The sequence below is a fragment of the Lucilia cuprina genome, chromosome 4 (genome assembly GCF_022045245.1).
Source record: "Lucilia cuprina isolate Lc7/37 chromosome 4, ASM2204524v1, whole genome shotgun sequence".
NCBI lineage: Eukaryota > Metazoa > Arthropoda > Insecta > Diptera > Calliphoridae > Lucilia > Lucilia cuprina.
In genome coordinates, this window is record NC_060952.1 from 96,937,487 (window position 1) to 96,951,022 (window position 13,536).

Consider the following 13,536-nt stretch of genomic DNA (forward strand, 5'->3'; position numbering starts at 1 on the left):
CTATAGAAAAACTTATCAGAATCAGACAACTTTTTCTATAGAAAAACTTTTCAGAATCTGACAACTTTTTCTTTAGAAAAACTTTTCAGCATCTGACAACTTTTTCTTTAGAAAAACTTTTCAGAATCTGACAACTTTTTCTATAGAAAAACCTTTTTGAATCTGACAACTTTTTCTATAGAAAAACCTTTTTGAATCTGACAACTTTTTCTATAGAAAAACTTTTTAGAATCTGACAACTTTTTCTATAGAGAAACTTTTCAGAATCTGACATCTTTTTCTATAGAAAAACTTTTCAGAATCTGACATTTTCTATAGAAAACCTTTTTAGAATCTTACAACTTTTTCTATAGAAAAACTTTTTAGAATTTTACAACTTTTTCTATAGAAAAACTTTTTTGAATCTGACAACTTTTTCTATAGAAAAACTTCTCAGAATCTGACAACTTTTTCTATAGAAAAACTTCTCAGAATCTGACAACTTTTTCTATAGAAAAACTTTTCAGAATCTGACAACTTTTTCTATAGAAAAACTTTTCAGAATCTGACAACTTTTTCTATAGAAAAACTTTTCAGAATCTGACAACTTTTTCTATAGAAAAACTTTTTAGAATCTGACAACTTTTTCTATAGAAAAACTTTTCAGAATCTGACAACTTTTTCTATAGAAAAACTTTTAAGAATCTGACAACTTTTTCTATAGAAAAACTTTTCAGAATCTGATAACTTTTTCTATAGAAAAACTTTTCAGAATCTGATAACTTTTTCTATAGAAAAACTTTTCAGAATCTGATAACTTTTTCTATAGAAAAACTTTTCAGAATATGTCAACTTTTTTTTATAGAAAAACTGTTATCAATCTTACAACTTTTTCTACAAATAAACTGTTCTGCCAACTTTTTTTAAAAGAAATTCTGACAACTGTTCGGAATCTAAGAAATTTTTCCAATAGAAAAAACTGTTTAAAGACTGAGAATTTTCCTAAAAAAGTTTTTATATAGAAAATTGTACAGAATTTGTCAAATTTTCTATGGGATCTGACAACTTTTCTTATATATAAGAACTTTTTCTGTATTTTTTTTTTAAATTTGGCCAAAATTATTTGAAAAATTCAAAGTTATTTTAAATTATTACAATAAAATTATATATTTGCTTACAAATAGCTTAAATATAATATAATAGGTATGTAAAACTATGTAATTCTTGTAAAAAATATATAATGTTTCTAAAATATACAATACTATATATTTTTAATTAATTATAACTAATGGCAACCCTTTTCACATTTTACAGGTTTGTGTTTGACGTTTCTAACGCCTACGGGTTGTTGTCTTTGCTAAGCTAATCATTCTTAAAGCATAAATAACACGAAAACAAGAAGTAGCATTTGTTGTGAAATTGTGTAAACACCTGCCGGCTGCAATTATAATATTTTTCCACTTTCAATTCTGAATTTTACTGAAAAAACAACAAACATTTAAACAAAAAAATCGATTCCTACTGAAAAAAAGTGAATTTCGTTGTTCAAGTGTTGGTGTGGGATAGTTTTTATTTTGAATTTTCATGTTTTACTGGATTTAATTCGTGTTATAAAACTTGTACAAACAAAAACATTTTACAAAAAGGTAAGAAGAAAATTTAATTCTCTTATTAGACAACAATCATAGATCGATATAAAATGTATGTAAATGTTTATTAAGAAAACTATAATATAGTAAATAATAAATTATTATGTATGAGTGTGTACGTGTAGTGTGGGTGTGTAGAGTTTTTGGGTCAATTAAAAACCTAAATCAGCCAGCACAGAATCCAATTCAGATTGTAGATTGGAGGCCTTGTAGCGAACTTGAGAAATTTCATCTTGCAAATTGTCGACATTGGCCTGCAATAGGACATTGCATTTTTTCATAGCAGACAAGCGTCCCTCATGTTTCTTGAGACGTGGTTCCAAGTTCTCCTTCTTGGCCGAATTGGGGGCATCCTGTAAATGTAAAGAAATTACATAAGTTGTTGTTTAAGATTTCTAGACAATATAAACTTACCTCTGCTTCTGATTCACTTTCTGTCTCATTGCCACTTTCCTCAGACTCTGATTCTTCAGATTCTTCCTCAGATTCCTCTTCGGATTCTTCTTCCTCCTCCTCTTCCTTTTCTTCATCATCTTCATTCTCTTCATCCTCGTCGGCATCTTCCTTCATCGAGGCTGCCATTTTGTGTACTTCCTTTTCTAGTTTCTTGAATTTCTTCTTTTCTTCCCTGTTTATTCCATCGAGTAATTAAAAAACAAATTCCCTATAAAGTATATTTTTCAATACTTACTTGAGTATGACATGATTCTTTTTCATAGCTTCCTTGAGTGCCATTTTTTCCTTTTTGGCAGCTTCTTCTTTTACCTTTACCTTGGTTAATTTACTGCGCAATACCTTAACTTCCTTGACCAAACGTTTCTCACGTCTTTCGGCCTTCTTTTCTTCTGGCTCATCTGGATCACTTTCACTTTCAGCCAAGTCAAAGTCTGGTGAACTATCACGACCATTGTGAACATCACTGGCTCTTCTAGAGTCCAGGCCACCACCCTAATAGTACATGTAATGAAAATTTAGAAATCGTACAATCTCAACACATTACAAAAGGAAGCATTTTAGAATCTTGGACATTTTGTTAAAACTTCGACTTATAAGAAAGTGTTAGTTTAAATTTTGTTAGAAGAACAATTTTCCTACAGAAACGTACATAAATTTTCTATAGAAAAAGTAGTCAGATTCTAAAATATGTTTATATAGAAACATTTGTCAGTTTCTGAACATTTTTTGTATAGAAAAAGTTGTCAAATTCTGAACAAGTTTTCAATAGAATGTTCAGATTGTTCAGAACTTGAAGACAACTTTTCTATAGAAAAGTTCTTAAAAAGTAAACAATATTATGAAGTACTTTTTTTTCTATATTTAGAAGTTTTAAAGTTTGTAATTAAGAAGATTTTGTTAATAGTTTTAGAAAATTTCTTAAAATACCTTATGCTTGCCATTATGATGATAGAACGATAGCGTGTGATCAAGATCATCATAATCATAGCAAAATTCAAATTGCGTTGAGTTAGTAAGCTGATGGCCCTTTAATAAAGCAAAGCAAGCCAAAATTGTTTAATTAAAGCAATAAACTAAAGCAAATAAAGCAAATTACTCCATACTTAATAAATTTAAATAACAATTTAAGTACAGATGTTTATTATAATTTTACTTTTAAATGTTACCTGTAAAGCTTGTGCCAATTTTCTTTCCAACATTTGTATTTGTCTCTTTTGCTCTTCAATTTCACTCTTAGCTTGATCTAATTGTTCGCCCGTTGTTAAATATTTCTTTTCTAATTCCTTAGCTGTTTTCTTAGATTCTTCTGCCTCCTTTTTCAATGAATTAACAAAAGCTTCTTCTGATTCCGGTGTGGTTTCCATGGTGGCAACAATAATTCTTGAACCATATTCTAAAGTTTTGTCTCTTGATTTTTCACGTTCTAGTTCAGCTTCTAAGGTGGCTATTTTGGCTAAAAGTTTTTTATTTTCTCTCTCTTGAGCCTCACGATTACGCAGTTCGAGTGCTAACATTTGTTTAGTGCTCTGTAAGTCATCGCGTATCTTATCAATGTCATCGAGTTCATCACCACTGGGATCGTCTAGTACTAAAGCGGAAACAATACTACCGGCACGTGTAGAGCTAGCTGAGGGTGCAGCACCATCGGTTGTCTACAAAATGTATTTTCAATTATTTTATTATTAACACTTTATTAGTATTAGTAATATTACTTACATCTGTGGCTCCTGGAGCACTACCTAACATATTCACTTTAGATTGTGACTTTTGTAGCTGCTCTTCAATGGTCATTTGTCTGCGGAATTTCCTTAGACCTTCTATGAATGGTTTACTACGATCATTTGTTTGTGTTGGTTTCAATTTAATGCCACCCTGGATTTGCTTTAACAGCTTGTTGTGTGAATTATCCTTTTCGGTCTCATAAATAAATTTATTATCCACTTTGGTCATTGATTTGCAAGTGAGTATGGGTTGAGATCTGTGTTATGTAATAAGAAATAATAAGAAAAATTATAAAATAAATTATAATTATAAACCAACTCACCTGTCATTGCACTCCACATGTCGTAATTTTCTGCCACTTTCTACTTCTTTCATCATTTCCGACCAATCAGGTCGTCGACGTGGTCTTGTTCTATAATTATTATTTTCTTTAAAATTTATGTTTTTGTATTAAATTTTGCTTTGGACTTACTTTAGTTTTTCTATAGCTTGTTTACGAGCCTCTGATACTTCCTTTTTCTCACCTGGCTTACCCAATGGTGGTGGTGGTGGTGGGGGAGCCTTGGGCACCAAAGACGGCAATGGTGGTGGTGCCGGAACTAGATTTATACAAATTTCAATTTATTATTATTTTTTATTGCAATTTAAAGCAGAAAATTTCTAAAATTTTAAATTTTCTTTAAAAGATGAGTTTTGAATTTAATAAAATGTTAGAAATTGTTATCGATGTTAGTATTTATATGTTGATTTCAAGAATGCTACTAAGTTATTTACAGTGAAATGGATTGTATAAGGAGTTTATGAGTTTTGTAAGTAAAACTTGTTTTAATTCTTTTCTTTGGAAAGTATTTTTTAGATTCAATCAATTTTTTTTTTAAAATTACTAGAATTTATAAAAATGTTTACAAATTTAAGTTTGAAAAACTTTTTTAGAAGAACTTGTTTAAATTTGAACAACATTTTCGCTAGAAAGACATTTTTGAATTTAAACAACTTTTCTTTAGAATATTTTTAGAGTTCTTTTTCATTTTAAGAAACTTTTTCTAAAAAATTATAAAAAAATTAAAATTTCATTTGACGAATACTTTTATATGTATTTCTCATCTAATTAACCATAATAAAATTGTATAAAATTCAATTTTAAACTGAGGTATGTGTGAAGAAAAAAAAAAAACTATCAAATTGTTATTGAAATCTATTTATTTATGATTGTGCAAATAAATATTTGTAGAATGTGTGTGTGTGTACATTTGCTATTCTATTGTATTTGTACTTGTATTTTAATGACCTAATTTTGAAAAAATTTTTCTGTTTTATTTGATGCCATTTTATTTAGGTGTTATTAATTAAGAACATCTGTTCCATTCAAACTAAAATAAAATAAAATCATAACCATAAAATATGGAATTGTGTTTTTGAAAATTGTTTTTGTGAAAAGCGAAATGAAACACAAAATATCAATGATACACACAAGTTAACTCCTTTAAAAATACATTACCGCAAAAAAATAAATTTATTATTTTCAAAAATATTTATTATTGCATACTGCAGAATAATAACGCACGAAAAATATTTACAAAAAGGTTGAAAAAGCTTCATTCATTTTCAATAAAAACCAATAAAAACAGTAGAAAAACTATTTAACAAAAGAGGAAGGAAACGCGTTTTTGCAATAGTCAGAGTCATGTTGAAGTAAAGCTGTTTGGTTGGGTTATAAAGAGGCATATTAACTTCGTTGATTGTTTTCCTAATTGTTTAAAATGTTAAAAAAAATAATTATGCATGCTGTGTGCTACATGATTTTCGTTTAATTATTTGCAGCGGATATTTTCTATATGATATATGAAAAATTTAAATATTCCACTGTAAATGGTATCAAAAATCATTTAAGGTATTCAGAATATTCACCCCTATTCTGCATTTCAATTCTCCGTTTGGCAACTCTAGTATTCTGCATTTCGATTCGAAGCTCCGTCACTAAAAAACAATTTAGAAAACGTAATTACGATAGTAATGCAGAATATACACAATTGTTAAGCATTGAAGTAAAATGACATTGTTCTTCTATTTCTTACGATTTCTTTTTTTTGTGGGAATACCAATTTTCGATAGTAAAAGTAATCAAAATGCAGAAGAGGCGAGATAACTTGTTCAATTTTGAACAAACATCACTAAAGTTTTCATTAGTTCCAGTTCAGTTCTATTTCAGTTATAGTTCTAGTTCAGTTTTAGTTCTAGTTCAGTTTTAGTTCTAGTTCAGTTCTATTTCAGTTCTAGTTCAGTTCTAGTTCAGTTCTAGTTCAGTTCTAGTTCAGTTCTAGTTCAGTTCTAGTTCAGTTCTAGTTCAGTTCTAGTTCAGTTCTAGTTCAGTTCTAGTTCAGTTCTAGTTCAGTTCTAGTTCAGTTCTAGTTCAGTTCTAGTTCAGTTCTAGTTCAGTTCTAGTTCAGTTCTAGTTCAAGTTCATTTTAAACAACTTTTCTATAAGCAAATCTTTTCATAACTGAACAATTCTGATAACCCCAATATTTGTAGCACACAGCAGCCATTAAAAAACTATAGTGGTAGTAAAAACTTCAATAGTTATAGTAGCAATTGAAAAGAGTAAAAGCAGTATTGCCTAAACTTTGACCCGTTTAAACTTACCATTTTTGATACTGGGTTCGCGTTTAATTGACGGTGTTTTACGTAAAGTTTTCGTTTTAAATTCGGGTTTAGGTTCCTCTTTCGTTTCCTTAATTACCTCATCGACTTTGGGTACTTTCTTCAAAACCGGACGTATTTTTAAAATATTCTCTGAACTTTTACTAGGTAAGGGTTTCTCTTCGCGTTTAACATGACGCAATTTGGGTTTTTCTAATTTAAAACGTAAACGACGTTCGCGTTCTTCTTCGGTTTCACCTTCGACCGCCTCATCGTCATCTTCGATTTTTTTCATAGACTTGTCACGTTTAACAACAACCGGTCTAAGTTTAGGTTTTTCTAGCGAAAAACGTCGTTTTAACTCACTTTCTTCTTCCTCTTTTTTGGGTGGTTGTGTCTTGGGGGGAATAATTTTTTTCGCTACTGTTGTCGTTGTTGCGGGGATTTTGCTACTATTGTTGTTGGTTTGGGGTTGAGGTTTTTTAGCTGGTACTTTTGTGGATTCCTCTTCTTCAGATTCTTCTTCTTCGGATTCTTCTTCTTCGGTTTCTTCTTCTGTTTCTTCTTCTGTCTCTTCTTCAGTTTCTTCTTCTTCCACCTCCTCCTCCTCCTCCTCTTCATCGGTTTCTTCTTCCTCCGATGAAGAGGGTGGTGTGGGTTCCTTTTTCTTAGCCGCTAAAGTTTTTGTGCTGCTGGCTGATGTTGTGGAAGGTTTTTTAACGGTTTCGGGTTCCTTTTTAACAGGTGTAGTGATTTTCTTAACAGGTTCATTGGTTTTTTTCAAGGATTCACTAGCTTTCTTTAAAGTAGCACTGGGTTCTGCATTCGTTTTGTTTGCAGTAGTGGAGGGAGTAGTTTTCTTTAATATACTGGCATTGGGAGTTTCAGTTTCTTTAACGTCTATGCTTTTTCTCGCCCAGGGTATGGAGGTTTTGGTGGTAGGTTTTAAGCCACTTTGGGCTCCATCTTCTTTAACCCATGGTGGTCGAAATGTGGTGCGACCCGCCGCATTACCACTAGTCGTTGTAGTTTTTGGTGCAACAAAAGGCATTTTTTTACTTTTAAATAACTTTTATAAATATTTTCCAACTTGTTTTTTATTCAACCAAGTTTTAAAATCACTTAAAACATTTTTAATTTAGTTAAATACTCTGTTTATGTTCGTTTAATTGTAATTTATTATAATTTAATTTTTATGACTAATCAAATATTTGTTTGCGCTTTTCTTTGTCGTTTACTAAATAATTATTCGTTCTGTGAAAGTGAAAAATTTATCTTTAATATTTTTATATTTTATTTAAAAATGTTTTTTTTATATTTTTATAAATTTTGTTTCTTTGATTTTGCTACTCAATATAAATTTTAAAACACAACAACTGTTTTTGTTTCCTAAAGGCATTTAACATTTTATTTTATATACAAAATTTATTTATTTTTTGATTTTTAGTTTTATTTTTAGATAATGAATATTAAAATATTAGCATCACTAACAAACTGAACTAAAAACAAAAAAATGATGTTTCGTTTTTTTTTTTCTAATTTCTTGGCACAGACTTATAGTCAAATTTGTTTACTAATACTGAAAATTTATATATAATTTTTTTATACCCATGACGTTGGAATATTGTCTTTATTATACATTTATGTTTAAATAATAAATAAATACGAATTGATTTATTGAATTGGAACAGAAATTTATGTATAATATGTTTAATTAGCTTCATTAATCAAATTTAGGAAGTTTGTAAGGAAGGAAAATTAGGTGGTACAACGTTGATGGAAATGTCTGTAAATGAATGGACTCCTCGAACTGCTGGGATTATTCATAAGTATATAACTCGATAACTGCACAACTCTATTTTTTGGGCTTTCGTTCTAAGGTTCTTACAGCTGTCCTAACAATAAAAACTTTAGGTCATTCGCGTAATCAGTAAAGAATCTACCGTGTAAGTAATAATTTCCTATCGAAATTTTTGTTCCATATGAAATTTTGATTTCCTTCAAAGACAAAATTGCTATCGTGAACTCGCTGTGAATTCACAATAGTTGACTTTGTATGGAACAGCTGTTCATTGTTTACAATTGAAGAAAAAAGTGAACATATTTCACGTGAAATGTTGAATGGCGATAGGGGTGAATACGTTTAAACTGCCATTTGACTATAGAAAACTTTGATCGCAGTTTAAAATATCAACTAGAACTATAGACCGTAAGACTGCCCCCCGGGGGCATGTTACCTTGGCGAGACCTCCGCCTTGGTGTTATTGCAATCCCGGGGTATAAAGAGGTGGCCAATACCTCCAGTCTGAACGGGACTGAAAAATTGGTTACTGAATTCTGCTTGGTTACTGTCTTGGTTAGTCCTTGCATAGATTGCCAGAGGTCAGAGCAGAGCTCCGCGCAATCTGGTACTACGGGTGGCCAGTTGGCCGCAGGACTGTGGTTTAAACCCAAATTCCCGGGGAAAGTAAGTGGCGGTTAAAACACTAATAGTCAATATTTGAGGATATGTTCGGTGCTGTTGCCGAAAATAACAGATACCCCACAGCTGAGTGACTGTGGAACTAAGCGTTGGAAATGAGTTGGTATTAATTGTATATGGTACGGGATGAATGTGAGGTTCGTTACCTCACCCGTCTACCTAATGAATGTGTCGTATGTTTTTCTCTTATGAATGTGTCGTATGAATGAGATGTGTGCTGGGTTGAATGATGATGTATGAAAGGTATCATATACATTTGATACCATTGAATTTTCCTTCCTTGTCCAGATATGTTCAGAGTTTACTCTGTTCAGTGTGTCTCTGTGAGTAAGAACAATGTCCACGGCCTATTGATGGATCGTACTTCGGCCTACCGATTACGTCTCAAGGTGCTGTTGCCGAATCAACAGAGGCCATCCAATGGTTAAGAGATTAGATAGCTAGAGTTCTCCAGCAAAGTACTTGTGCATGGACCAGACAGAACCAATGTACAATAATTGCCACTTGCGTTCTTCATTGAAGAACAAAGGGGCGATGGTAGACCGTCCTCAAGTCTACCCAGTGGATGAAAAAGACCACCGTGAGATAAGGCCGTCAAGGCAGTTGCTCACGTTAAAACTCTCGACATTCCTGAACGTGAGATTTTTGTTAGAAAGTAAATGAGTAAAGAAAAGAATGATACTAGTTAAAACCATTTACAGTTTTGACTAGATCAAAATTTTGGTTCTGAGTCGGATCTAAGTTTTCTCGATTTATCTAACGCTTATTTAAAGATTACACTATGTGCTTCAAGGAAAAGAGTTTCTAAATCTGATAACATAAGAATCGTAGGTAGATCGCAGAAACACCAACTGTTACAGCTGAAAAAGAGAAGACTTCCCGCACTTTGGTTTTCTTGTAGAGTTGCTAAATCTCTCTGATACCATGAGACTCGAAGCTAGATCGCAGAAATACCAACTGTTACAGTTAGAAAAGAGAAGAATGAATGATGTTTGAGAAAATTACTAGTATTGAGTTAGAGAACAATTTCTGGAACATGTAGAAACCTAATATTTTTTTCTTTTTAGTCTTCCATGCTTAACTTACAGCCTATTAGCAAAGTAATATTTAAATTGAAGTCGTGCATATAATAGATAACAGAAATTTTAACTTTTAATATCTAAAAATTAATACAAAATATTTTCCATTGCATTTTATATTCTCCTCAATTTTTCCATTAAAATTAGCTGGTTAAATGCTTTTCTATTGATCATTTAATATTTTTATCATTTCACTTTATTCATTAAAAAAACAAAATTGGCCAACAATTCATTTTCTCACTCCCAGTTGTTTCCAAATTTCCCCGAGTTATTCGCATATTTTTGTTTTTATTTAAAATAAAATTTTTTGGTGTCGTTGTTTCGTTTTTGTTGTTCTTTTTTTTCAATCTTTATTTTTACTCGATTTAATTTTATTTTGGTGAAAATTGTGAAAAAAATGTTTTTAGTGTTTATATAGATATTTGGTTGTAGGATGAGACCGACGAATGAAGAGCCACATACAAAAGTGATGGGGCTAGTATACAAAAAAAAATTTACATATGTTGTTTTATTGGAATGTATACAGACGATGGCGAATATAGATTTAAGAGATTGATTTTAAGTTATTTTAAATTATATTAATAACATTTTTAACAAATATTAATAATGTATTTGCGATTCCATCACTAGAAATAATGACATGGTTTGGATTTAATCACTCCTATCGCTAATAATCATTTTACGTGAAATATCTTCCTTTTTCACTTTTTTCGTTCACTAACTTGTTTGTCGTGAAAAAATTCCCCTGTTGTGAAATTTTTTGATGGGATTGTGTAAACATTGAACAGCTGTTCCATAGAAAAAGTTCACGATAGCTATTTTCCCTTCAAAGGAAATGAAAATTTCAAGAAAACAAAATTTTTACTTCTATTGTCGATAGGGGTGAGTATGCCCATAAATATGTTTAAAAAATAATACAATTCGATCTTTAACTGATTCCTAAGATCTAGGCTTCACGGCAATAAAAAAATAAAAAATGTTTAAAAAATTTGTACGATCATCAGTGATCTATAATCACTCCTATTGTTAATACTCATTCACGTGAAATATGTTCGATTTTAATTCTTTTTGTTCACTAACTTTTTTGTTGTGAAAATAATTCCCCTGTTGTCAAATTTGTTGGTGGAATTTTGTAAACATTGAACAGCTGTTCCATTCAAAATCAACTATTGTGAATGAATTGTTCACAATAAATTCACTATAGCAATTTTCCCTTTGAGGGAAATGTGAATTTTAAGGGAACATAACTTTCACTTCAATTGGCAATAGGGGGAATGGCAGAACTCCATCTAGAAGCCAGTCACGGTAACATTTTCCGAATCAATCTCATCCAATCTCATCATTGGATCTGACCAAAATCCAATACCGTAGCATCAGATATTGTATGAATCTGATTAGCAGTGAGTTATATTTAAGCCACATCCAACCTGATGTATGAGCATTAAATGCGGCGCTTTTGCATGGAAAAACTCCACAATTTTATTCACTAATTGCTCATGGTATCGCTTAAAACAAACACATCGGGGGGAAAACGTTTTCCAATTATCAATTTGACACCAAAGTGTTTATAATTTTTCAATAACATCCGTTTGCAACACTACGTTTGTCAGATAATGCAACGTTGTACTAATTCGTTGTCGAAATTAAAATTTTATACACATTCGTTGTCTAAATGTTAACAAACATGGTAAACTCACTTTTGACAACGGATTGTATCAATTTCTGTACTTTTCTATCGGAGTTTTCCCACTGTTTACAAATAATATCGAAATTTACCCAATGCGGCGAAAACATTAATTACATTTGGAATAGAAATTTAATATTCATCAGATGTTTCAAATAGACATTACGATCGCTTTTGAATACTGTTATTTGCCTTAAGATCTAAGAGAAGTACAGATAATCCTCGTGCCATTTTGTGCTTGATCGATACTAAAGGCTTAGTTTAAACAGATGTGAAGATCTACAACTAGCTTTTGAGAGAGAGAGAGAGAGAGAGAGAGAGAGAGAGAGAGAGAGAAAGAATGGATCGCTTTTGAAAACATTGTTTGTCAAAGAAGGCAAAAATAGGTCTATACCTTCCTGCTAACATTTTTACAGTTTCCGAGAATAAACTTCTTGTCAGCCATTGACTGAGAATATCTCAACAAAGATTAGATACTTTTAGAATTGTAATTATTCTACACTTTTTAAAGTAAAAGCGAATGAGAGGTTTCCAAAACCGATAACGATCAAAATTCCATAAATATTAATGCACCAATCAAATTTTTCTACAGTTATCTAAATTTTCCAATACCCCTTAAACTTTTTGCCAGTCACCGACTGTAGCATCACACATCATTCAGTCCGCCGTATATATTCTTTGTTATACTTACAATAAATACTATTTGTGTACTTTTTTTGAATTGAAAGAACGAACCGAAATGTCTGAAATAAAGGCGAATAAAATAAAAAAAAAACATTTTTGTACACATATACAAAACACTAAAATATAAAATAAAAGTTTATTTTCCTCCGAGAAAAACGACGAAAAAAGAACAGACAAAAATTAACAAAAAAAAAAAAAAAAAAATAATAATAAATTTTGTATAAAAATAAATTTATGGAGGCGTTATAACGCAATATATTTTGATATTTTTGAATTTAAATGAATATTTTCATTGTGCCACTTTGCTACAAAATATATAGAAAATATTATTTAATTAAATAAATATTTTATATGCATTATTGAAAAAATATTGTTTAAAAAAAATAAACTCTTAATATGTCAAATTAAGGCCAATAAATGTTGCAATTAATATTAATTCGATATTTTTTAATATTTTTAAAAACCTTAAACAGTTGTTGTTGTGTTTTTTTCAACTAAAAGTCTTCAAGGTTTTTTATTTTTTATTTTTAAATTTCTTGTTATTTTTATCCAGTATTTTTTTTAGATTTGTTCTTTTTTTAATTTCCAATTATATATTCTTTTTTTATAAAAATAATTCTTTACACTTTGCACTGTTCGTTCAATACTTTTTTTATTTCTCCATACAAATAGAAATATTTTCTTTAGATATATTTCTTTCTTTTTTTTGTTCAATATGTATTTGTTCGACCTTACGCACTAAAACGTACAAAATTATATCTAGACAATATCGTTCCACGGCCTAAACTGAACTAGTCATATTATGGCTGGCAAAAGTTTCATTTGGCCAAATAAAAACACCCAAGAAAAAAAAAAAACGAAGAAAAATCTAAAATTTTCAATTTTCTCTGTAATAAAAAAAATTGTTTTAGTATTTTTCCTCAGCATTTTATTCTATATTTCCGTTAAAGAGTTTTTTTCCGGATCTTAACACTGTTCTGCTCTTTATACTCTGGCTCTCTTGTCTGGCAGATCCATTCATTCTCCTGTTGATTGTTGCTCCAAATGCAAAAAAAATATTTTGCGGCGTTTGCATTATTTCAATTTTTGTGTTTTTCATTTGGAAGGAATATTTTCGTGAGCAAACGTGAGTGTGTAAAGTGAGTGTTAATGATAATTTTT

At 30.5% G+C, this 13,536-nt stretch overlaps 1 protein-coding gene across 5 annotated transcripts; it reads right to left on the reverse strand.

Annotated features, from left to right (window-relative positions):
- Positions 1 to 1,529: 1,529 nt before the first annotated feature.
- LOC111680432 (glutamic acid-rich protein) lies at positions 1,530 to 13,176 on the reverse strand. 5 transcript variants are annotated; one of them, XM_023442073.2, is made up of 10 exons: positions 13,023 to 13,176; positions 6,813 to 7,700; positions 4,279 to 4,405; positions 4,129 to 4,218; positions 3,801 to 4,062; positions 3,251 to 3,736; positions 3,012 to 3,110; positions 2,320 to 2,576; positions 2,043 to 2,256; positions 1,530 to 1,981 (listed from the first exon to the last, which is right to left on the reverse strand). In XM_023442073.2, exons 2-10 carry the CDS (start codon positions 7,495 to 7,497, stop codon positions 1,781 to 1,783), a joined length of 2,421 nt encoding a protein of 806 aa, XP_023297841.2. In that variant the 5' UTR covers positions 7,498 to 7,700; positions 13,023 to 13,176; the 3' UTR covers positions 1,530 to 1,780. The 5 variants fall into 5 exon arrangements, with proteins under 5 accessions (XP_023297841.2, XP_023297839.2, XP_046804756.1 ...); XM_023442071.2 differs by having other exon boundaries at positions 6,450 to 7,700; XM_046948800.1 differs by having other exon boundaries at positions 6,450 to 7,700; positions 13,000 to 13,156.
- Between the last annotated feature and the right edge of the window lie 360 nt (positions 13,177 to 13,536).

Bases quoted from the DNA above. Each gene is read 5' to 3' on its own strand.
- LOC111680432 (XM_023442071.2), bottom strand. From the start codon at position 7,497: ATGCCTTTTGTTGCACCAAAAACTACAACGACTAGTGGTAATGCGGCG. The intron at 4,063-4,128 runs GTGAGTTGGTTT...TACATAACACAG, and splicing joins CATGTGGAGTGCAATGACAG to ATCTCAACCCATACTCACTT. The intron at 2,577-3,011 runs GTATTTTAAGAA...ATGTACTATTAG, and splicing joins ATCATAATGGCAAGCATAAG to GGTGGTGGCCTGGACTCTAG.